Genomic DNA, 25,771 nt, shown 5'->3' with positions numbered 1-25,771 from the left:
TAGCTGCTATGGATAGTGTACTTCAGACTAATTCAGGATGATTTTTTAGCACAAGGGAGCAGTCATTGTAGTTAGCAGTGTGCATAGATCATGTACAATTTCCAAAAGTACAATATCCAAAGAAATATCATCCACATTATATTAATGTAGCATAGAGGTATGCCAACATTCTCTCCAATGTGCATGTTTTAAATGCAAACAACTTCACCTTACATATGTCACTCTCTCAAAAGTACATAATAACTAGTATGCACGGTCTTGCATATTTTCCAGCAGGATTTTACTAGAGTGTACTCGATTTATTACTTCAGCCTCGAGCATCTAGACATGGTTCAGCAGTCCGTGATAGATATGTACACAGGAATTGTTTCAACAAGGATGAAGTGGAGTTCAGCGCTAAAACCACCACGATTGCGTTCCCCGTTGATTATGTTACACCAACATTGACTTAACCATGAAGAGTAGACTCTCGACTGTTATTCAGCAAGAACGAACGTTGTCAGTGTAACATATTTTGGGCGAAGACGAGAATGAATGTTTAAGAAACTATTAAATGTTGTAATCAGTATGATTTAATATGAACCTATTGAAAGGCTCCAAGGAATAATTGGTCAGAAGTGTGTGTGAGTGATGCACCTGAAGAAAACCAGCTTGTAGAGTAATTACATTTGGCGATTTACATCATTAAGATAAGAACTATGATAGACCCTCTAATCTACCGACTCGAAAAAACAATCTAAGCAGAACAAGAGCTGCCAGATGAAATCACCAAGCGAGCCGCTTTACTAGTGCAATGCACACGCATGTGTGTGGCTGTAGATGCTATTTATATGCAAACCAATTGGAATTTTTGTTGGAACCACACCTATAATAACCGGCGTGACTTGCGGCGCTGATAAAATAATCACATTAATATTGCATTCGCGAATACGTGTCTATTCAGAACTTCTCGCGGCGGCACAAAACAGTCTCATTACAAGTTGGACATCGTGTAGTTGGGAATAGAAAACGTGTAGGCGGTAATGGAACCCCCCCCCCCCGGCAACTCTAAGCACAGATACGGAACCAGGGCGAGCCAAAAGATTTGGTCGACTTACAGGCCGTAATGGTCGAGTAATTTCATTCGTAAACAAAATTATACAGTCCATCGAAAATCCTGCTATGTATAAACTGGAATGCGTGAAAAACGTGAAACTAGAGTAAATATCGAGAGCAGTATGAATAAGCATGAAAATTTTGAATTTTTGAAATATAATGAATTCATAGAATCTGACAGATGTGATAAACAAACGTTGTGATAGAAAATGAAAACAAATATGCCTGGTATGTGAAAAAGCCGATGGAAAAAGAAAGGTAATCCAAAACATCACAAATAAGCAACAAAATATAGTGTACATGAAAAAAATGATACTGCGACTAGAATGCTCAAAGTGCCCTTACAGGAAAATACAGGACGCAACAGAAGAAATGACAGGAGATGAAAGTCATAAATATAATGTTGATTCAAATATCACACGCAGACACAGTCACACACACACACACACACAATAAATGCTATAAGATATTCTGCTAGATTTTCAACTAAATAAAGGAAAGTGACAATCGCATAAACATTGGTGCAACCATTGGATCAGTTAAACATTATTCAGAATTTACAGAAAGAATTTAGCTCAGTCATGTCAATTCACACAATCAAATTCGCATTTCCTTGACATAATTTTTACTATTTACAACTTTAACGTGTCTATAAAGCCTTCAGTCACAAATAATTTACTCCAAATAACTGTGTGTTGGTAAACATATTTAGAATATTAATTTTTTTCTCAAAACATTCTTTTGACATTTTGCTAAAACTGAACTTAACTACGGAAATCAACGATAAACTCAATACTAGGAGAAATTCGTCCCGGAAGTGGGCTTTAACAATTGTGCCAAAGGTATCAATGGTACAAAAAGTCTGTACAGTTTTACAAAAGCAACAGAGTAAAGTTGTTTGAGGAAATAACAAATACGAAATACAAATTGCGACAGATGTAAAGATTACGTAAATGAAAAAATATTAAAAGGGAATTTTAGTGGAGGAAAGGAACCATTGAGCGACAGAATGAACATATATTTTCATATTAACGTGGAGAGAGGTAAGATAACCCCAGTTTCATATAACAAATATAGGTGAACATTGTTCAAAACATTAGTTTGTTTTAATTTGTGCCAAAGGCACACATGCTGTTTGCTTGTACTAAACAATGGACATCATATTTTTTTAACAAAAAGGACAGCCCCTTACCATAGGTCTCCAATTCATTTTACTACTAATGTCAGTGCTGATATTGCAAATATGTCTAATGTGATAAAAACTTAATATAGCTGATTTTAAAATTTGACATACACCTCACAAAAATACCTTTAAGTAATATATTTCGGAGTTTGAGAACGAAGATTCTGTGCATGCATAAGGAAGATCACGTGATATGAAATTTGGGCGGAGTAGGTTCAACTAGTCAGGATGGATGGCAACAACAGAAAATAACATATCCTCTAATACGTCGATTCCGGCATACGATGTCATCTTTAGAATCAAATTGCGAATCCTTTTTCATCAAAACGTTCTGATCTAGAGGCAGCACAAATTAATGCTGCAATGTTCAATATTCCCAAATACCACCTTGGTAATTACACACACACACACACACACACACATACACACACACACACACACAATTGTAGTTGATCTTAGTCAATTCAAAAGGTTCTTTACCAGTACTCTCCTTTTTCAAAGTGAAACAGTGAATTTTAAGCCACCTGTTGAGACTTTACATCCCTGTTTCCTAACGATTCTAAAGACATATACAAGGTTATATTCACCGTTGTAATAAGACACAATCTCGAGCAGGATACCGAATAAAGCTTTTGTTTCCACATACATTCCACGTCACCTTACCCCCAGAGTAATTAAACAACATGGAAACCTCTCATAAACAAATGTCATTATATTTTCAGATACCATTTCCATATTAAAACCCTTAAGAAAATTTAACAATTGAACACACGTTGATATCGCAGATTATATAAAAACACAAGTTGCTCGTGAAATTTAGGGAAAAATTATTTTGCACTGTTGACTAAATGGTCCCATTTAGCATCCGGGGTAAATAAATGGCATAAAAGGCAGCCAAAGCTTCCCTATAATTTCTCTTTTCTGAATAGAAATTCAAATATTATTAACTTAGCAACTATGAGAGAATGAAAACTCCAACAATAACCTTCGGAACATCAAGCCAACAAAGGAGAGTGTCATCCCACATATAGAACAAGTCAGAGAGCTTACATTGTATTATATGCCGCTAAGACACACATACGTAACCAATGCATAGCTCTGGAGTACCAATGCCTATCGACAGTAGAGCAAGTAGTGTATGTGGGCGATATAGCGTCAATGGAAACTACATTACAGACCACCTTGGGCCTGTATAGAGTCGAGACTTTTTAGATACCCTGGGCACGTTTAGCTTCAAGGGGAATATTTGGCCTGTATAGCGTAAAGTGAAAGTGGGGTTGCTGCTTAGCGATAATAGGAATGGAACATGTGAGGAGACGTTACGGTACTGGACATTGGTAACAGTGTAGCAAGGGGCTGACCTTAATCGGGCGGAACACTGGAAACAATGTTGTAAGTGGCTGACCTGAATACGCGCTACTCTAGGGAGAGACAAATACATTAGAGATATAGACATAGACATAGACATATATAACACATACAACACATAGACAAAGATTAATTAACATCAATCTTTCAAAACTTAACAACGAAATTGATTTTTTAAAATTTGGCAACAAAGCAAATTTTTCGGAGCATATGAGTGGCCCTGAAAAGGGTCATTTAATTTTCTTCTACTTTCTCTCTTCCCTTCTTTTTTTCCACCAGCACCTCATTTTTGTGGGGGAGGGGGAGGACATGACATCGTTCTTCTTCTTCTTCCTGTTCTTCTTCTTCTTCTCATCGTTCTATTTTTAGCAACAACTTGTGGTAAATTCCTTTGGAAAGCTCACTATTTATAGCCTCAAAATTACTCCAACATTTACTATCAACCTTCCCCAATATCTACTATCCACACAAACGTACGCGCACGCATACAAACATATACTCTACAATCCACACAGAAGGGAAGGGAGAGAAAAACACTATAGTATCCACACAAACGTATGCGAACGCATACAAACACACAAATACACACACATACACACATATCAGTAAAGGAGTGAGTGTTTATGGTCACACTCCTCCACACTTAAGCCAATTGGCAGTTTGAATAGTCTCTTTTCTAGAGATCTGGGTAGCCCTGAAAAGGGCTGTTTTTTGTGGACGAAGATTATGGCAATATTTTATCTTCTAAGATTAGGTAAATGTCTGGCTGCAGGCTTTTTCATAGGATAAGGTCTGCTTCTTCGGGAAAAGAATGAGAACTCTTTCGTGTCTACAAGGCAGTCGAAAAAAAACCTGTCTGGTTTCTGCTCTTGTTGTTGCTGCTCTCTCTGCTTCTGAAGTCTATACTTCTCCGTCCATTCTTCTTTCTCATTCTTGATTTCCTCTCTGAAGACCTCTTCTATCTGGTTTTTGGCCACTTTCAGCATCCCGACATTCTCTATCTCTTCAGGTTTAGGCATCAGGCTTTCCCTGACACGATGCAAATGCACGTAGGCTTCGTTTAGTTAAGCTAAATTAGAATGCATCTTCATAGGTGAACTAGTCAACAATGGATAGTCAGACTGCTTGCTTGCATCGTTGGATTAACGTGGTTTGCGCTCATACTGAGAAGGTACCACGAGTTACTGCACGTACAGCGTGCTTGTTAATTACTCCTGGGGGAAGGAAAGAGAGCCACATCCCCCAGGCTTTTATGTGTTCAAAGAACACTAATTAATTCTAGCCACAAATTGTAGGACTATTAGAGTCCTTAACAATCTGAATGAAAGGCTTTTACATGAAGGGGAATAGACCCACGTACACTCATGTATATAAAGTTGGAATTTCAGCCTGCGATTGAACGCACCAGGTGTCAACGAAAGCAGTATGTAACGTCCGCTACGATTGGTCGGCAGCGATGACGTCACATTAGGACACCTGGTTTTCTGACGGGTGGAAATGGTCCCACATTCCGTCAATGGTACGATGTCCGAGCTAGTCAAGGTAGAAAGGTGTTCGGAAAGCCAGCCATGGATGTCGTGTACTCCCAGAAACGCCAGCCCGTACTTAATTCAAATCCAGTCCAGTTTTACTAATGGACAATAAAAGATACCAATAATGTGTTAGCCACCTGTGCAATTAGATCAAATCCAGCAAGTCTGAAAATGTTCCTGCTTCCTAATTAATCTAATACTAGTACATAGTGTACATGCGAATGCCCTAAGAATTCCTATATAACTAATATGTCTAAGCGACATTTAAAAAGTTTGGTCACTGTTAGGTCATAAAGTTTTTAAGCTTGTTGTGGTAATCCAATGAATCAAGTTTGTGTGAATATAGTTTTATCAAGGAGGGATACCAAGCCAAAATGGTTCCCTATAGATAAGAGACAACTTGTAGCCCTGAGAAGGGCTTTTTAGGCGACACTATTTTGGTGGAGGACCCACTATCGTAAACTCAGCAGTAGGAACATATGTCCTCCGTCGTCGCTCTTTAAGCGGACTAGGCTCGATCAGATCCATCCGTATCCAATTGTTAAAACCTGCGGGGTAGCGTACTGCCGGTCTGGTAAGTTGATGGTGATGTTTTAAAAAAGCCCCAATCATGACGGACAGGTTTACTGGGAATTCTAGAAGCATTTCTCCCTTCTTCTTGAGGTTTGCTATTACTTTTTTGAGCCTTGATTTGCTAGGTATGATGCAATCCTCTGTGGTTTAGTCCATTTACTGTTTATGAGGGCGTTCAAGTCTTCCAGTTGGGTTTGTGCCGCTGCTGGTCGCTCCACAAATTTTCCAAACCGTAGTCTTGAGAATATCCCCATGCGATGTGCTTGTTTGTCTGATACAAGTCACTTTGCAGCGCCCTTGGATATGTTGGCTTAGGAGAAGATGTTGCTAAAGTCCCTGATGGGTCAGAATGGAATATTTGGGGATGTAATCTTGGAGTTGTTGGTAGTGGTGATGGTGTTAATGCTACCTTCCTTTTAGCAATGGGTTCCTGTTGTTTAGTTAGGGCGGTCCGCTTTTCCAGTGTAGCTTTAGCCCCTTTTTGCAGTTGAGTAGTTGCTTCCATGATTTATTTCATCTGAGGTGGAGTAATTGTCCACGGTGTTAAAGGCGTAGACGCTGGCAACTGCTGGGTGGTTGATGTATTTGCAATGGCGGCTGTAGTTGTAGTTCTAGTAGTCTGTTCTTTAGGCTGCTGCACATTTTTTCCATCTTTCCATACTTTGTTATTATTGCCATTGCTCCTTCTTGGTTTTTCCCATATCAGGAGTAAAGTTGTTCTTTTGTCCTGAGCTCTCAAGCTCCAACCTAATGCTACAGAAAAACCTAGGCCTTTCAAGGAATTCATGGCTTGAGCGGGAATCATTTCCACCGCTAGCGTCATTACTGCTGATAGGTGCTGCTTGTTGCTCTGTTCGCTGTCGACTGAATGATGGTCAGACTGGAGACTTCTTCGATTTATATGGTTCAAGCGCGGACGTGATAGAAAACATCCTACGATTTGTTGGGTCTGAACGCTCTGATTGTTTATTTTAGGGCGAGGGATAGAGAGAAGTCAAAGAGCATATATAATCATATAAATTGAAAACAAACGACAGACACAAATTTTTTCAAAATACATTTTTATTCAAACAGTTAACAACCAACAATTAACCATAAAACATGTTTTCAAACAAGCAAACAAACAAACAATTTTTCAAACAAATAAACTATTTTGGCAAGGTTGACAACGTTGTGAAGTGAAGTGAGATTTACACCGATGGAAGTCATTGGGTCATTGATGTACACTACGTTCCCAAGCTAAAGACAAGAGCTAGCCATAATGGTCACAAGAACATCGATTTACTTTGTCATCGTTTCTAGAGGAATGACGATCAAAATAAGTCACTAAATGTTCCAAAGAATATCCAAGATTCCGTTGATGAAGAAAATACACACAATATATTCCACACATAATGGAATGCGTACCTTGTAATTTTACATTATTGAATCGTGTCGTCTGGGCATTTCTTCTCATAAAGTCGATGCTGTCGTCTTTAAAAGGTGGCACTCCACACGAATCAAAATACTACACACAACCCTCTTTAGGGAAGTAGACGGCTACCCAGTGGATTCCTGGGAGATGACTGTCGTTCGTGTTGATGACATAAGCTTGATGGTCTTGAGGTTTGCGATGAGGCAGTTCATCTTTAGCACACACCATTGGATTCCAAGATGCAATCTACGAACTGTTATATAAAAGGTAATACAGTTCCCAGTTATCCACTTTTGTGGGGTTTTTCTTGTTTTTTTCTTCACAGGTAATGTTAAGTCATCAATTCAATCCTCACCTTTTGCTTGAAAATCTCTGACAAGTAACCGTTTCTTCGCTTCGACTCCGTACTCTGGGCCAAGAGAGCTTCGATGTGATAGATCTCTAGAGCCATCAGTGGAGGAGAGGAATGATCACGCAAGTCTTTATACCACTGATGCAACACGGCTTCTTCCGAGATGAGACCCAAAGCGTCTTCCAGATATTCGTCCAATTTTTCTTCTTGACTCATCATCAGACATTTATCGTGTTAAATTTGACCGCCATGATTGTTTTGACATTCATAGCAATCTTTCTTGATACATTTCGCAATTTTTCTGCCAAGTGTTTGGCAAAACAGGAGACTAAACGTTCCTCTTTTTCTGACCATCTGGACCTCATCACCACGTCCTCTTCTTCTTTGTCTCGGGGTTATGCTTCCACTGTATCCTCCCATTCCATCTCCTTAGATTCTTCACCATTCAAAGAGGAATAAGTGTCTTCCATAATTTCTAATAATTTAGAATGACTTCTCTCAAACTGCTGATTCCTAATGTATTGTCGATTTCGGCATACAAGATGACGTTCACGTGTTGTTTACGGGTATTGGCTCTGCAACCTGAAGTTCCACTCGAATTATAGGGTGGAAATGTCCTCAGTCGCTGCCTTGGTCTGGATTGAAATCAAAGGCCCAGAACGTGTAACCTTCTGCATAAACCTCGTATGTAATGCCCTGACCGGTGTTGGTTTCTATCTGTCAGGTGGCTTCGTACAGGGACAATTACGATCTCAAGTAATTCTTCTTCTCGTCACTAAAGTCAGGTTCGAAAGGCCTGGTACACAAAGTTTTGTCAATTCGACTGACTTCGATCTTAGACGCGTTGTAGTGCTGAAGCTCAAAAAGGATTTTCCATTGAAGGTTGTATTTTTGACGGTACCAATGATCAAACTTGTGGGTATCTGTCATTGGAACAGATGATCTTCGATCACTGATTGATGTCCAGCGGGAATGGTAATTTTTCACTTCCACGCGTCGTATTGGATACTTGGCGTTCGTTCTGCTCAAAGTGTGACTGGTATCGTTTCCCACTTTAGGTAACACTTCCACGCGTCTTACGTAAAGTCTGGCTTTTTGAATGACAGTTTTGTAAAAGGGAGACTCCGCTATCAAATGAAAAGCTGCAATGCTACGATACAGTCTCAGGCAGACATACACTCCGTTCAGCAAACACTTCTCTTGCAACCACATGTCTAAATACAAACGATCCATCAGTTCTAAATTTTTGTTGGGTCCTTTGATTTTGTTTTGTCGACTGTTGAATCCCACACTGTGGTTTGGTACTTTATCTGTAATCAAATCGGTATCGTTGAATTTTCCTGCTGTGTCAGGCTTCCATACCACAAAAGCATCCAGATGGGTGTTCTTGGCTTTTTTCCGTACGTCAAGAGATTTTTCAGGTACGATCGGTAAGGGTAAGTGTCCATGCTGATACTGGCCAGTTTGTTATTCAACAACAAATCCACTCCACTGAACAAGGGATGCGTGAAATTGTTGACGGGGGCTACATTATCTTCGTTCTTTACATCGGGGCCATTAGTCGATGTGTCGATCACTTTCCCTTTCAGGTACAAGTAACTGCTATTCAGATCGATGTAATCTTCGGGCTGTCCTTTGATTTCAAACTCGATGTGAGCTGACGGAGGAGATGGGATGAAATTCGACCCATTGGAATTCTTGCATCGTCATCATGGTGGGTGGCATGGCAAATAGATCTAGTTCCGACTTGGAACAGACGAAAGACTCTCGGTGCCTCATTTTCTTTCTTTCTTTTTTCTCTCTGTTTTTAAAAAATCAAAAACGTTTAAGTCTCAGATTGTTCTTTATCTCTTGGTCTTTCTAGCTCTAGGAGTGTGAAGTCCTCTGGAAGGGTGTCTTCGTCGTCTCTTTCTGCCTTGTACTTGATGTAGCGTCACGGAATCAGGAATGGCTGACTCGGCAGCGTCCAGGGCATTTATAGAAATTTATCGTCGTCCTAAAATGTCTTTGTCCTTTTGAAGCAAGATATTTTTGCCTGCTCTCAAGAAATCTTCTTTGGGGTTTGATTGTCGATGATTACATTTTGAGAAATTCTTTGCCGTGCGTCAGTACGGCGTCTTTTAAAGCGTGTTATCCTTATGTCACCAATGGTGTCAAAACCGGGGACACCGAATGAAAGGCCGATTTCTGCATATCTCCTAAACCATATCCTTGCTGTCGAGCGACCCCTCAGTACACAGGATACATGACTTACGAGTCGTTAGAGATTCTTTTTCGAAAATGGAGTTTCACCGTGACTTTCCCTTTGGAGAATGGAATATTTTGTCCTAGATCTCCTTTGAAAGTAATGTTGACAGTGTCAAATTACAACTTTCTGACGGGATGTACAAATTTGCGGTGAACGTGATAGAAGTTTCCACCTTCCTGGTCATTGGTCGTGGTAGAAACCACTTTGAAAAGAATGACACGTAGTAACGGTGCGGAGGTGTGTCCCACTACGTTGTACTCCACCTTATCGGAATACACAAAGATCAAACTGAGTCCTTGGTTTAGTTCTACGGGGGATCCAAAAACCCTGTAAAAATCTATATTACTTTTGATCTTCTGGCTCAGAATCTGTGCTACCGTCTGTGGATGTCCATCCGAAATTTCAAACGAACTATCAAACCTGATAGACAACGTTTCAGTATTCTGAAATTTCATCAGTAGGCGACGAGCCACTTTATGGTACTCAATCTTAGCATTCTTTTTTTACTCTGTTCAGGGCTTTGCCAAACGCTGCCTCGAACCTGTCAGCAATTGTGTCCACCAACTGTTCACCTCTAAAATAATAGCCTGCCGAATTTTTCAACGTGTAGATGCTGAATGATGGATTGCTTATTAACTTTGTGTCACCTGATAAACCTATTTTATTCATTTCTTCTTGCAATTGGCTGTTAGGATTTCGACCTGGAAATTGTTTTGAGTTTCAGTGATGTTTTTGATTTGTGTAGGGTAAATCATTTCACCAAAGCCACATCCCAATGGGCTTCGTGATGTAACTGGAAGGCCAGATGTAATTTGGCCGTGTAACAACACAAATTATTATTAGGAAACACGTCCATGGAACTGTCACTGGGTAACGTTAAGTAGAATTGGTTGCTGTTGTTCATAATTTCAGAGTTTTTCTGCTGTCCGATTGGTCAACCGAAGTTAGAGCAGTGTCTGAAAGAAGATTGCTGTTGTGGTTATTGTTGAAGTGGTTATTGACGTTGGACAGAAGATTCCCGTTGTTCCCGTTTTATGCGTATTTCAGGAAAGGTGTGGGGAGAAGGTAACCAATGCAACAGCTCAGTAAAATGGTCCAAAATTGTTTGTCTCCTTGTTGCAACTCGAATTGGCAATCACCGCACCGATGCAACAATACACCACAAATATTTGGCAGAAAAAGACGATCTGAGTTTTAGATACACTTTCTCAGCACCAAACAGGCAATGGGTTGTTTTTGTAGATCTTACAGAGAAGAACTCGGTGAAGGAGTGGTCACTGTGGAGGTAGCGGTTGATGCTTTGTTGAGGAGCATGGTGGTCACTTCTTTTTATAGTCGATGATTTGCGACGCATCGATTTAAGAATCAAATCTTGGCGGATATCCTTTCCAATGCACTTTGACTTCTTTGACACGGCGTTTTCCCACTTTACGAGTTCTTCGTTCTAGAATAATTTCTATGTCGTACACTTAGTCTTCTTTTCTGGTCACGCGTTGTTACTCGGGCAAGTAAAACGTTCCTTTTAACACTTCCCCGTTCATGTCTCCCAATTTATAGACGACAGGATGACACCACGCACTCGTCCAGTCACACGACACAATTCGGTCGTCCAGTTGGGTAAGTAATCTTTGTCGAAAGTGCGTTTGGTTTTGCCAATGCGCACCCAATCTCCTGCTCCCAACACTCCACCACTTTTTGGGACAGCCACCGTCGGGTACGTATTAAACAGGCGCTCAAAAACAGTCACTTCTTTGTCGGGAGTCACCTCTTGGAGAGCATATCCGATGTTCCGATGGTAAGATTGGATGTATGATTCGATAAGGTGCTGTAAGACGTCGTTTTGATGCGTAAAATATTCCCACATTCGTTTTTTCAAAGTGCGATGAAAATGTTCCACGATGCTGTCTTTGGTTTCTGGATTCTCGGTGGCGAAAAAATAACTGTCTCATTTCTTTAATTCTTTTTGGAAAGCTTGGTACAGAAATTCGGTGCCTTTGTAGGTTTGCCATCGAAGAGGTGACGACAACTCTTTATTTCAACACCAGTTTGAGGGCTCGCACTAACTCACTGCTAGAGTTGGAAGTCAATGGTACGACCCAGGCAAATTTGGAAAAGACGTCCATGACACAAAACAAATATTTGTAGCCACGATTGTAGGTTGCCAAATGAGATACATCGGCTAAAACGGTTTGCCATTGATAATCCATGCCAACCAATCGGGTGCGACGTCTGGAAAATTTTCGTTGAACGAGTTTGTGTAACCTTTGTTGCACTTGAGGTAAACGGAGACTTTTTGGACGGTTTTTGGCAGCACGCTACAATTTCTGAACTCCTCCGTAACCTGCAGGATGGGTTGGATTGCAGTAAATGCTGGCTAACACCCTCTCCATTTTTTAATAAGTCACCCACTCTTCGCTGATGCTACTTTGGGTAAGACGAACTGATGGTTTGGAAACGGCTTTACGTGTCCGTTGTGCCACGGGAATAGAAGTCAAAGGTGGTGGTGGTAGTAGTGGCGGTGGATAATGGGATGGCTTTGGTCTTCTTTTCTTTTTTCAGTTCTGGTTTACCTTCTTTCTTTTTGACCTCTGTCGAAGGAAGAGTGGACGTCATCTTTTTAACCCAAGCTTTAAGGTCTTCTCGTCGGGGAGTGGGGGATGGGGTCAACAAGGACGCTGAAATCTTAATAGGAATGGGAGTTGCTGACGGTGTTTGAAAGGCTTCTCGTACCTCTTCTTCCTCAGGCATTCGTGGCAATGCGTCAGTCTTGACTGCTTGGGGTAGTGGTGGTGATGGACCTTTCATCTGGGTCTTAAAATCTTTCAGAGTTGGCAGAGCTGTTTCGTCTAAAGCTCTCTGGTGAGAGTTGCAGTTGACACATTTTAGGACAAATCGTTGCGATCCATCAACGATTGGAGGCTGTTGAGTGAGTCGTTTTCGCATTGGTGAAGGAGCTTTGGACAGAAACAGGCAACTTGTCCCAATGTTTGGCTAAACGAGGAGGCAGTCCCTATCTTTTCTTTGCTTTTTTAGCCAGATAGTGGTGTGCACTTCTTTTAGGAGACATCTTTGGGCGTTCAGGATCACAAAAACACTGATCCCCATCTTTATCGCAGCAATATTTTATTGTGAAATGATTTGACACTCATTGTCTTTGCGTCGTATCAACTTGATGACAGGCATCACACATCGTGGAAGGTCTCGCAACGGACTAAATCGGTACAGTTATTGCTTGGACAAATCCAATAAACCCTGTAATATGCCCGATCTCTCTTGGTCTTTGATTTTGGGGCAGGTACTTTGTAAGCAGCTGCCACTGCAGCCAAAGAGGAGGAGGGCGTCACCTCTGAAGAATTTCTTGTTGACGCGGGTTTCGATTGTTTCATCAAATGAGGAAGAATGAGGGTGAAATTGGGCTTGGCTGATATCACTAGCAAAGGAGAAGTGGAAGAACCTGAGGCTAATGACGGTCGATATAGGTCGTGGGGTCTTGCGGAAAGAAGCTGTTTTCCGGGTGATTTTCTGGAGGATTTTCTTTTTCTGTTGCTGTGACCTGGTCTTGACACCACTGCTCTTTTTCTTTTTCTGGGTCTGTTTGGCTTTTTGTGAGTGGCTTTTGTCTTGGGGAGGACTTTGCGAGGCATTGAGATCCCATTTTAAGAGAGAACGAACGATGACGCCTCCTAGAGAACCGCTACCTCCAGGTTTCAAAATGATTTGATTTTTATTTTGACTGTCCATGCTGAGATCGGCCAGTTGCGCCAAGGCTACTTTGTTTCTCACAAAGAAGCGTTTGGTTTGATGTGAAATGTGAAAGATGCCTTGCAGTAAATCACGCGCTGTCACCGTAAACCATCGTAAGAATTCTTTGAAACTGGTTTCTAAGGCACGAGCACGTCTTTGTGGATTTTTTCGCTACTGATGCCGTACAAGGCATGAATCAATCTGACGAGAAGATGAGACTGAAGGGAAATCACGTTGACACTGTGTGAGACGGATCCAAAGTGTCCGAGGATTTTTTATTATATAGATTTCTTTGTCGCTGTTGTTGAAATCGCAAATAACCAGGATTAGTATGTTTTAAATGCACGAGTAAATATGCATGTATGGTTTGAGTGACATTGTCGTACGCATGAGTCAGCCATGGCGTTCCTAACGTTTTGGCTAAGATATGCACTTGCAATTTTCCTCTAGGGATTTTAAACACGACCACGTAATGAGCATTGAGAATGAAGGTGCGATGGGCTTTGCATTGTTGAAATAAATTTTGAGTGATGTAAATTACACTGGCATTACGATGATGCCCTTTGCGCGTAAACTACACTTTAATTTCTTCTTCGTCTTCTCCTGTCATGTCGTCGAAAATGACCAGATGAGTTTGACTAGTGTCAGACACGATCTCATCGTCTTCGCCAGGAATGCCTTCCACAAAAACGATGGAATCGCCTTTATTTTCTCTCAAGAGAATGTGCTCCGATTGCCACTCTTTATAATGCCACACGATCCATTGAGGTGGACGATCGATCAAATGATGTTTATGTTCGATCAAACGTTTGACAAATTCGGTTTTGCCTGAACCGCTAGATCTGGCCATTAACATGTTAAAGGGATGTCGAATATACAAGGCCTCCCAACTAGCACGATCTAACTGTTTTTGGTAACAAAGGTACCCTAGGGACAGTGTGTAGTATTCTTACAGTCTCTTAGTGTCCTCCCACAATCAGTCTTCGTTTACTTTGGAAAAGAGCATATATTAAATATGGAGAAATGATTCTGAGTTTGCGTTTCATTTGTATTTTGTCCAACTCTCGGTAAATACGTTCTCTCACTCCACAAGCAAACCATAAATGTTCTCTTGTAAAGTATCCATCCAGAGATTACTGAGGTCGTCCTACTAAGTTTGGTAGTGACAATATGGAGACCATCGAGCATGTTCCAGGTAAGCCGAATCTTTCTGCTTACACTCGTGAAGTGACACACCGCAACTGAAGCACTTGACTTTATCCCCTTCGCCCAAGTAGAAAAATCCAGCTCTGGCTAATTCTTCGGAGGTAGGTCCTCTCAGATATTTAGGCTATTTTCATTGGAACATTTGAAATCGACCTTCAAAGTTGCAGTATTCAGGCAAACGCACACGAAACGAATATTCATCTTTCACAGATTAATTTCGATGAGGGTACGGTGAGATCCGCAGAAGTTTAATTAGGGTTGGATGACATCCGTAGGGTGGAAGCTGCATTGATTCACGTGGAGGATGACATTGACAATGAAAACCAGTAAAGTGATAACGTGTTCTGTAACGAGTGGCATCGCTTTCGCATCCGTCAGGTTTGACACGCCCACCATCACTTTTCGATGTATATATGGTATTAGTGGTATTTATAGCAAAGTTCCCATGATGTGGTTCTGAATCCCTAAAGTTACAGCGTACGGCATCCCTCCAATCGGAAGGCACAGCATCGCACTCCACTTGAGAATCCCCGAACTTGAATGATGTCTCTTTAAAAGTATTCATCTTACTCGATTGACGTTGGTAGTTACAATAAACTATTGGTCTTGGACGTTTTCCCCTTTATATGCTGGCCAATATCGGCGTGTCCGTACGGTAAATTGAAGAGGTTGAGAAGCCGTACTCGCTTCGGGTACACGATTTGATACACTTTTTCCAAAGGTCGACTGACGATTTGGTGTGTGGGTAAACGTACAATCTTGTGCTGTTCGTAGTTGGTTACTTTAAGGTTTTCATCCTGTCCAGTCTGTAAGGCTTCTTTCAAGACCCTCAAGATCACCACTCAACTGGTGGGATAATTGGGAGTCAGTCCTTTCACTTTACACTCGGTGTACACTTCTCTTTGTTGGTTTCAGTATTCGTAGCCGTAATTTTTAGGACCGCCACTAGCAAAATATAGAATCTTGTCGTTGGAGTGCTTGTCCGTCAAGGCTCCTAAATGGTCTTCTTCAATGTCAGGGTGCTGTTGATGTAGATGCAACTGTCCGTGTCAAAATATAGGACGCGATCTCATAATAGTTATATAGCTTCGTACAATTTTAAGCGAGCATATGGGCTGTCACGTAAGCCGCAATGATGACATTTCCAAATTCGTCGGCTTATACAAAGTCAAGTTCCTCTTCTTATTTGACTAAGATCAAGTCCTCACGAAAGATGTCAAAGTGTTTCATGTATTTAGTTTTGTCGTGAATCATCTGGAAGTAGCTGGAAGGTTCTGTCAAATACTCTGTCTTGGGTAAACACCGTCGTTGTGCCAATTTGCCGGACAAGCAATTTAACATCACTTTGGCAAACGATCGCCTTCCTTAGCTTTTCTCCACTTAGTCTAAAGCGCTGCCTTCCTGCTCCCCGTATTTGTCTTTGAATTTCTTTTGGTCTTCGGGAGTGTGGCACCAGGAAGGATAGACACTGGTTTCTTGTTTCAGTTTCAAAAGGGCATCCACGTAGTCTGCGAAAATGTCTTTCTGAGTCTCGTCGCCTTTGTGGTATTTTTGTGTCTTGGGAAAGTGGTAAACTTTGTACACTTCTAACAACCAGTATCCCAGGTCCAGAGCTTTAAACAATTCCACGCTGACCCACGTTCCCTTCAAGGTGCGTTCTTCCTGGGTGTGCTGACAAGGTCGATCTTGGTTGCACGTTTCAGCACAAGTACTGCACAAGGGAAACATCAGTTTTCCTTGGCAATGGTGAGGTAAAACGGGATGGTACATGTCCGTGGGAGGCAAGGCTTTGCATTTGACCAATCCTTCGTATTGTCGAATGTTGTCCAGGTCTATGTGTCCTATCAGCAATTGCGGATTACCTGCGTGAAAGTGACAATATTTGCACACTTAAGGATACAGCGAACACACGTCCAAGTATTTGATTTCTTCTCCTTTCTCCTCGTCGGCTTGGTACAGCAAACAGGTGGCATTCGTCCATCCTCCGTACAAACTATTCTGCGGATTGAGAGGGTCCACCAGCTTGTAACTTTCCACGATACGTCTAAACTCGGGATCGGTTTTCAAACGGTATTCGTACTCGTGTTCCCACATTTCCACCACTTGATATCCTTGCTGTTCTAACTTCAAGCGTCGCTGACAAGTGGCCTCGTACAAGTCTTCCATGGTATGTTGTAAAAACTGATTTTTAGGGTCACGTTGATGGTAACAGAGGGGACATTCGTGAAATAAGCAACCGTTAAACTCGTGCACGATCTTGGGGTTTTCTAAGTCTCAGTCATCAACCAAATGCGTTCCAGTGGTCTTTTCGCCTCCTTTGTTTCGGGCATGTTCAATCCATTTGTCTTCCTTGTCGCACAAGTAATTTAGCCAACGTAGGGCTTTGACCGTGTATCGACGTTTGACAAAGTTGGTCGTTTGAGGGCTGATGACAGCCAGGGTGTTTTCGGGCACGAATCAGTGGCGGTATACTAAGGAACACGCTTTGGTAATGGTGCAGGCTTCTTGCAAAGGATCGATCCCTCCATGTTCCATGAATAATTCTCGAAATTTTCCACAGCAACGCCGTAAAATGTCCACGTCGGAACGAAAATACTTTAATATTTCTTCCTGAAAGTCGAAGGCGTCCGAGGCGTGAGTCTGGCACCAAGTGTAAAAAACTTGTCGTTGTTCGGTGCGCATGTTGTCGGGGTCGAGTAAATAATGAGCCTCATGCAAATGGGGTAGAACAGCGTGTTTATTGACTTAGGTATTGAAGAAGTGTGGAAAATAGCCTTTGGCCGTTTCTGTCATTCCAAACTTTCAGGCATTCGATTCAAAGGCATGGCCAAGTAACTCATCGAATCTATAAATCGTTCTTGTCCCACTTGCATGTAGATGATTTGGCTCCGTTCGAAGTCACTTTAGGATGTTCGTTACTTTGTTCCGTATACTATTTCAAAAGAAACTGTCTATCGTATCCAGAGAAATCGTGAGTTATTACCGTGAAATGGCGATGAAAATCTCCGTAACGTTCGATGTCCTCTTGGCTCCACGTATCGTCAATTAGGTCTAAGATCCATTGGGAAAAATCGGCTAACGTGTTCACGTCCTTCAAGAATCTTGCTGCAGTGAGGACAATGACTAAAGATAGGTTTTTGGATGCTCTTCTAGCACGCTTGGTGAGCCACGTAGAATATGGAATGTGAATACCGGTCTCTTGCATGATTTCGAAATCGAAAAAGATGAAATTCCCTTTCTTCTGGTGATCGTCTTACTCTTGATGTTTGGAATGGTATTTTTGAATGAAGCATTTGTGTTCCACGTCCAAAATTTGGCGACAAATGTGACATCGTTTCTTTCCTTGACAACGTGTGCAATATTGATACATATTCCTTGTCCACTAGTAGGGCACAGTCTCAGCAGTTCACAAGCATTTTTCTTCTTGAACATTGCGTCTTCAGATATTGTTGGTAACAGGTTGGACTGACAAAACTGCGCTTACAAGCTGGGCACTGCACCCGTTCTTGTCCTTCGTCAAGACAGGGGCGAGAGGCCAAACATCCTGAGCATTTCGATCAGCAATGCTTGTGTCCCTCTCGATTGTTATAGCCATAGCCACATTTCTCACAGCAATAACCGTATCCCAGGAATTCAGCGATACTGGTAATGGCATCGAAATGTTCATCGTAATTATAGACGTGAATGTATTTTCCGTCTTTGAAATCTTTGCCTAGAAACAACAGAGGTCTGTGCACTTGTTGAGGGGGGGGGGGCACTTTTAAGGTGTAGCGTGGAACCAGGGCGTCTTACAATTTTTGCATTTCAGGAATGCCACGGGGCGTGTCTTTGGATAGATCCGCTTGCTTTAACAGGATTTCTGCTTCACTTCGTTGTTTGGACGAGGCTACGCTTAATTCTACGAAGGTCGTCCACCAATAACACTTTTCTGCGTTGTTCGGTCCCTTGGGGAAGAGACACATGGGTCATAAACAGTGTAGCTTTTCCATCGGTGATGTGAAACTTGTCGTTGGATTGTTGCGCTTGTTGAATCTTGTCGATGACTTTGAAAGGAGTCAATTCTGTCCGGATGCTAGTGCGGTTAACAAAGAATCTCACACCTCAGTGATAAAACCCTCTGCTTTCTGCAACGGTACTTCGGACTTGAAATCTTTAAACATCACTGTGTACGTGTAAGCCGTAGTTCTAAATTTTCTAGAGGAGCGCTTTACCGTCTCTTAAATGTGGTAGTACTTTTCGGGTGACACCGGTGAACTTTGGTTGGGTGTAGACTCTCTGGGTCTGGATTCGGGCTCACTCATGTTATCTTGAAAACCCGCTGGCATGAGTATATGCGCCAAGACTTCAGCTACTGCGCGAAGAGATAAATCACGTTTCTGCCTCTTACTTTCTTCTCCTTTTTCCATGAAATGATGCGATCGTTTCATCTTGACAGCAAAACGTCAAATAGCTACATTTTAAACGCCATTGGTTCCTATATCCATGCCAGACCAGTGTCTTCCCTATATACAAGGTGAGTGTCTTCCCTCCCAGTATTCGTTTCACTCTCAAACCGACCAGAACGATGGAAGAGCCCACACAGATCGAACTTCTGATCAGAGCTTTGCAAGGTGTCATACGAAAATTTTCTTCAGACAAGCCGACGGACTACCTCCCCCTCCTTTCAAAACAAATGTCAAGATACTTGCTATATCTGTAAGAAGAAAGGGCATTGGGCTACGGAATGTCCAGACTTAAAAAAAGCAAGATAGGTGTCAGAAGAGACAAAAGTCAAGATACCTGTTATCATTGTCAAGAGAAAGGACATTGGTCTTCAGAATGCTCTAAAAATCAACAGGGGGAAAAGGAATAGAGGGATTCAGTACAGAAAGAAGAGGTACCCTCCCAAAATGAAAAACCCAGACACGTTCAGAAAGAAAAAAAAGAGCAGAAAAAAAGACGAGGAGAAAGTGAAAATGGAAAAACCAGTGAAAGTGAAGAAATTCAAAAAGGAGAGAGTGAAAAAAAAAACACAGAAGATGTTTATGAACTTTTGAAAGTGTTGTGTTGTGAATTGGATTGTAAAATTTGTAGCAGAATAGACCAGACAGAAAACGCAAGTGTCTCTTGGCTTTGATTTTTATGATCATAATAAGAACCTACACTCACGCACTAAATCACACTCACGTACATTGTCGGGCAAAAAAGGGATTATGAGTTTTAATTGATTTTGGCAAAATGAATACTATCTCTTCCTGAGAGAAGTGGGTGGCCCTGAAAAGGACTGTTGGGTGTTGCCTAGGAACGAGAAGAAATCAGCTTTAACTGCCTTAAGCCTTTGCCACGGCCAAGGTCTACTTCTGGACTTGCTCCTGTCGATTATGATTTGGTAGAAATCAATAGGGCTGGTGTCTCAGGCGTAGTAACAGGGTTGGGCTGTTTGGCTCGGGAAAGTATTTTTATCTTGGGTCGTATTAAAGAAGTCTGATACATTTAATTCAGACTTCTTAACTCTGCCAAAATGTCTAAGAGTACAGTCACCGTTTGACTTTCACTGTTCTCCTTCTCTCCTTGACCTTGTTTCTTCTCTGCTGCTTCTTCTTCATGTCGTTTCCTTCCTCTTGCCTTTTATTCTCATATGCCTCGAAAAGATTTGTTTTTTTCCTATCTTTTTGTGATCAATTTTATAGTTAAGGTATGATAGATTGATGTTCCTTAAAATATGTATATGTGTTGTATGTGTTATATATGTATATGCCTATGTCTATATATCTCCTGTATTTGTCTCTCTCTAGAGTAGCGCGTATGCAGGTCAGCCACTTGCAACATTGTTGCCAATGTTCCGCCCAATGGAGATCAGCCCCTTGCTACATAGTTATCAATGTCCAGCACCATGACTCACCTCACCTGTTTCATTCCTATTATCGCTATACAACAAACCAACTTTCCCTTGACGCTATACAGGCCCAATATTCCCCATGTTCAATTCCGCTTGACGCTAAACGTGCCCAGGGTGATCTGAAAAGTCTTGACTCTATAAAGGCCCATAGCGGTATGTAATGTATTTTCCATTGACACTATATCGCCCCCATACACTACTGGAAACTATTCTTGTGCGGTCTATCTACTTCAACCCTTTGTGATAAAACCTTTCTTTCTGTGAGCTCATTTGCGAGGATTTGTGATGACGTACCACCAATTTCGGATATTTTTTTAAAAAAAAGGATGCATTTTATTTATATTTTATTTGTATTTTCTATTTAAGGATTGTATTTTGATCTTTATCCCTTTTTAATGTACCTTATGAAGAAATTGAAATCTTTGCCTTTTATTGTTTGTTTTGCAAGACTACATGTTTTAATCTATTTGGAAAGGTTTAAATTGATGCTGTTATTTGAAATTTGTTATTTTTATAGTTTTAGAAATTAAATATTAAATGGTTCCGATTTGTCATTATTGTGTTGATGTGCCGCTAAATCACATGCATACGTCGAGAGATCACGTGCCTCGAAATCAGTATGTATTTGAATCTGAGTAATACCTTGAGGGATGTATCAAGTTTTGTGACGACACTATAAACACGATTTTAGTTGTTCTAGATTGTAAACTCGTATGGATGACATCAGAGCAAGAATTGATGGAGGAAATGCTATAGAACAATACTAATCTAATATGTGCACGTATGCGTGACATTGTCTAAGCTTACTATGCCATGTTTCCGTCTTTTTAGACCAATCTTGCCTGAGTATTTTAAAATGTCATGCACCTAGTGTAATTGTCCACGCCAACAGCGAAACGCATTTGTCGCATGGAAATTAAACTTTCAAACCACGTTTTGTGAAAAAAGATAAATAATTATTCATTTATATATTAATGTACTTGATGTCTGTAGCCCTGTAATAAAAAGCATTATTACTACTTGTTTTAATTGCTGTGCTGTTTGAAGCCTTAAGGAGAAAAGTTCGCCTTGACTGAGAGTGATTCCGGAAGAACGACGGTATCACGTGATCCCAGGACGGAGCTAATTTATGTGCATCTGCTTGTTAAGGTTTATACGACAAAGAGAGGCAGAAGGTGGCAAGACTGGCACATTTTCCGTCTCCCAGGCGTCCTCTGAACAATGAATTAAGTGTTCTACAGCATGCACTCTGTGCAACGAAGGTAAGTATCTCGTTGCCATGAGATTTGATAAAAACAGATTACAAATTAAAATAGATCTTTCACTGGAATGTAGCTTCGTTGCAAACTTTTTGGGAAAAATTTAAATTAGGCATTCATGTAGCATCAGTTTTTCAATGACTCTATAATAAATTGGAGTACATTTAAGGGTTTGTTTTCTTCTCCATAAGGTCAGGAGTAAGTTTAGGCTTGTCTATCATGAGAATCATTCGCTAACACACTCACAGAAAACAAAAATGTTACGGCGTAATGGTTCTTTTCTAAAGCCCATTTATTTCTCTATGTGTGGAGGATTTGTTGTAAGCCAAAAGAAGTATCAGCAAATATATGTTTCGCCCCTTCAAATGATGTGTTTGGTATGAAGTTTGGGTTATCGTGTATATCGTACGATTTCTTCACCAAAACAATAAAAGATATATTAATATTAAAAATAAAATATTAATCTAAATTTTAATATGGATATGATTTTTGCCATTTGAATAGTTTAAATAAATTATATTCATTTATATATTTTGAATTTACAAAGTGCTGGTATCGTTAATAAACTGGCTTGATTACAAGAAGTTACAATGTTTCAAACAATACCCTTTGGCAAAAAAAATCAACAATGGACGAAATTAACAGTTTAACCCCGTTTATTACTGACGAATGCCAAGTGAAGTATGATCAGCTGTTTGGACTTTTCATGTTCTGCCTGGTTCCTAAGATGAGATAAGGAAGACTGTACAGATCCTGCCAGGTTCCTAACGTGAGATGATTCACCATATTTAGGAAGACTGTACACATCCTGCAAGGTTCATAAAGTGAGATAATTCTGCATACTTCGGAAGACTGTACAGATCCCACCATGTTTATAAGGTGAGATAATTCGCTGTATTTAGGAAGACTGTACAGAACCTGTTAGGTTCCTTAGGTGCTAATATTCACCATATTTAGGAAGACAGCATAGACGGTGCCAAGACCCTTAGGTGAGAAAATTTACTGTATTTAGGAAGACAGTACAAATCTTGCCAAGTTCTTAAGGTGAGAAAATTCACCGTATTTAGGAAGTCTGTATAGGTCCAGCCAGATTCCTAAAATGAATTAAGGAAGACTACATATTTTGCCAGATTCCTAAAGTGATGTAATTCTCTATACTTATGAGGACTGTACAATTTTTACTAGGTTCCTAATGTGAAACGAGTCACCAAACTTTGGAAGACTGTACGGTTTGATTTGTTGTTTTGTTTTCTTCGGGGCAGGGGTTGAGCCATTTTTCATATAGGCTATACAGTCTATTTGGTGGACAGAAACCATGGGAAGAACCAAAGACCCATGGCAAGCTACAGCAAGGTTTCTTACATACCCACGTTTGCTGAGCCGCATCTCGATAACACACGGACGGAAGTGAAATGTCAGTGATCCGTACGGGTGAGAGCCTTAGACCATTCGGTCACCTGGAACCCGAAAACTGTACGGATCCTGCCAGGTTCCGAAGCGAAACAATTCACCAAGTTCATAATGTGAGATAATTCCTCATATTTTCTTGGAAATGTTTGCTGTCCCCCTTCTTCGCCGTGTTCAACCATCTTGTTTATTCAAGAATAAAATGGATATCATCCGAGAGTTGACCGTTTATAGCCCGTCCTGTTAATGTTATTTCTCCTTCTAATTTGTAACAAGCGTGTAAATACTTAAGCGTCGCATATATTTCATTAGTTTGTAAAGGGAAAATTATTTTATTTATCTGCACGAGGCAATCATTATAGTAAAAGATGATCAAAAGCTACAGAATTCTACATTTAAATGTTATTTTATTTTTTGGAGGCATGAGAACGGGGTGGAGTGAGAGTATATATTTTCGTTAAAAATATAAACAAGATTTTAACAACTAGTTATATAAATAACTGAGTATGTATGTATGTATGTATGTATGCATGCATGTATGTATGTATGTATGGTTCTTAAAGTAAATCGTTATTGTGTTGTTTACAGTCTGTCTATAGTTTCAATGAGGTAATTTTTTAATGTAATTGCACACCGACTCAAAATAAAAATGTGTCGTTGCCTTTTCAAGCCTCTTCATCCCTATTTATTTATTTATTTATTTATTTATTTATTTATTTTCAGCATGAAGTGAGATCCAGCCAATCACGCACTACAGAGAAAAGTTCCATCCAAGTCATGTCTCGTTTAAATTACTCCTACTTTTACGAGTTAGGGACATCCACAGAGGACGATGGCGCTGTGGCTCACTTCACGTTTTTCACAGAGTTCAACAGACCCTTGCCTGGCCTTGGGGAACTTGAAGCCGTCATTCTTGTGTTACTTTTCCTACTGTCCACTGCTGCAAACTCACTTCTCATTTTCCACCTTTGCCGCCACAAGGGTTTCAGGACGGTCACCAACTTCTTCGTGTGTAACCTTGCCTTGGCTGACCTTCTTTTTACATCCGTCGGGCCATTTCTGGCCGTTGGAAGGATCATGGAAACTTGGGTCCTGGGAGGGGCAATGTGCAGAATCCTTCCCTACATAGAGATGGTTTGCGGCTTTGTGATGGTCTGGACAATGGCAGCAATTAGCATTGACCGCTACAAGTGTGTCATGACCAATAAATTCCCAACTAAACAGATACCAAAGAGTTTTACCCTAGCAATATCCGTAGCTATTTGGCTCATTCTGTTACTGACTTTCACGCCAATTGCAATTTTCTTCCAGATGAAAGATGTCAAGCATGGAGATACCGTTTTCAAAATATGTACTCTTGCTTGGCCACAATTTCCAAATTTCAGAGTCTCTTTGATGTTCACGATGATCGTACTGGTGATTGGGTTTCTTATCCCATTTGGAATAATTTGTATAAACTACAGCCGAATTTTCAGGAAATACTGGAACTCCAGACAGAACGTGGACAGAATACCGAGCGAAAGTGATGGCTATTCAACCGGGAGGACAACTCTCCAACGTGAAAAGCGTTCTCGTCAAAGGCTCAGACGGATCATCAAAACCTGGTTCTTACTGGTGGGTCTTTTCCTGCTGATGTGGAGTCCTATCTTCGTAGTGTTCATGGTAATCCAGTATTACGGCTCTAAAGACATATATGTTGTACCATCATATGCTTTGATACTAGCCCTGATTGTTGCGTACATTAACGCGTGTATCAACCCAGTGATTTACGGTTTCATGAACGCAAGAATAAGAAAGAGCTTGAAAAGTGTATTTAAATCTTTCAAAGGCTTTCAAGGACAAAGCACAAGAAAACTTAATCACGAAAAGTCATCAGAACGAAAGACATGTTCACTTAGGGTGTCAGTGACTAGCAGTCAATAAGATGAACGCATACTGATGTTTACAGTATATTTTAAAGTGCGTGCTGGCAAGTGCATAAAATAACAGTACAAATATCCTATATATACTAAACTGAGAATGCGGGACGTACTTTCAAAATTATCGATCTATTTATTTTTGTCAAAATCATAGATTGTTGAAATTATGTAAAATTACCTGGTTTCAAAGTTGTATAATAAAATGTGTATTTATAAATTTATGTATATTTTAGTGCACCAGTATTAAAAGCAAATCAGCTACAGGGTTAGGGTTAGTTGCGTATAATGTTTAGATGTCCCCCACCCCCGACACGCCATACCATAGCTGTATTAGGTCAAGTCATATTCGTCATGTTTTATGCGATGACTGCTTCTGCAGCAAATGATATTTAAATATCCAAAGTGTGTGTTTATGTGGGGGGAGGGGAATAATGCGACCATTTGCTTTGCAACATTCAATCATAACATCATTTTATTTTCTGAAAAGAAAATAAAGAAGAAAGAAAACGACAACTTTTATGGGAAAGGTGGATTGTTGGTTCGTATTATATACCATCAAGATAATTGGGGATAAGAAACGAGGAAGTACACTT

General features: G+C 40.6%; 1 protein-coding gene and 1 non-coding gene across 3 annotated transcripts; one reads left to right on the top strand and one right to left on the bottom strand.

The window, feature by feature from the left end:
• Window positions 1-18,810: 18,810 nt before the first annotated feature.
• On the bottom strand, window positions 18,811-18,883 carry LOC149795079 (small nucleolar RNA SNORD36). Its single transcript, XR_016422511.1, has one exon. It is a non-coding gene; the product is annotated as a small nucleolar RNA SNORD36 (small nucleolar RNA).
• Window positions 18,884-21,699: 2,816 nt separating this feature from the next.
• Window positions 21,700-25,399, top strand: LOC149795078 (galanin receptor type 1-like). Of its 2 annotated transcripts, XM_089964786.1 has the most exons (3): window positions 21,704-21,855; window positions 22,580-22,731; window positions 23,983-25,399. In XM_089964786.1, the coding sequence occupies exon 3, from the start codon at window positions 24,037-24,039 to the stop codon at window positions 25,180-25,182; it is 1,146 nt and encodes a 381-aa protein (XP_089820912.1). In that variant the 5' UTR covers window positions 21,704-21,855; window positions 22,580-22,731; window positions 23,983-24,036; the 3' UTR covers window positions 25,183-25,399. The 2 variants fall into 2 exon arrangements, with proteins under 2 accessions (XP_089820911.1, XP_089820912.1); XM_089964785.1 differs by lacking the exon at window positions 22,580-22,731 and having other exon boundaries at window positions 21,700-21,855.
• The last annotated feature ends 372 nt before the right edge of the window (window positions 25,400-25,771 follow it).

Source organism: Sinohyriopsis cumingii, chromosome 7 (assembly GCF_028554795.1).
Source record: "Sinohyriopsis cumingii isolate HCF-2022 chromosome 7, ASM2855479v2, whole genome shotgun sequence".
Classification (NCBI taxonomy): domain Eukaryota; kingdom Metazoa; phylum Mollusca; class Bivalvia; order Unionida; family Unionidae; genus Sinohyriopsis; species Sinohyriopsis cumingii.
This window is presented reverse-complemented; position numbering and strand designations above follow the sequence as displayed.

Coding starts and splice junctions, on each gene's coding strand:
- LOC149795078 (XM_089964785.1), top strand. CDS start 24,037: ATGTCTCGTTTAAATTACTCCTACTTTTACGAGTTAGGGACATCCACA.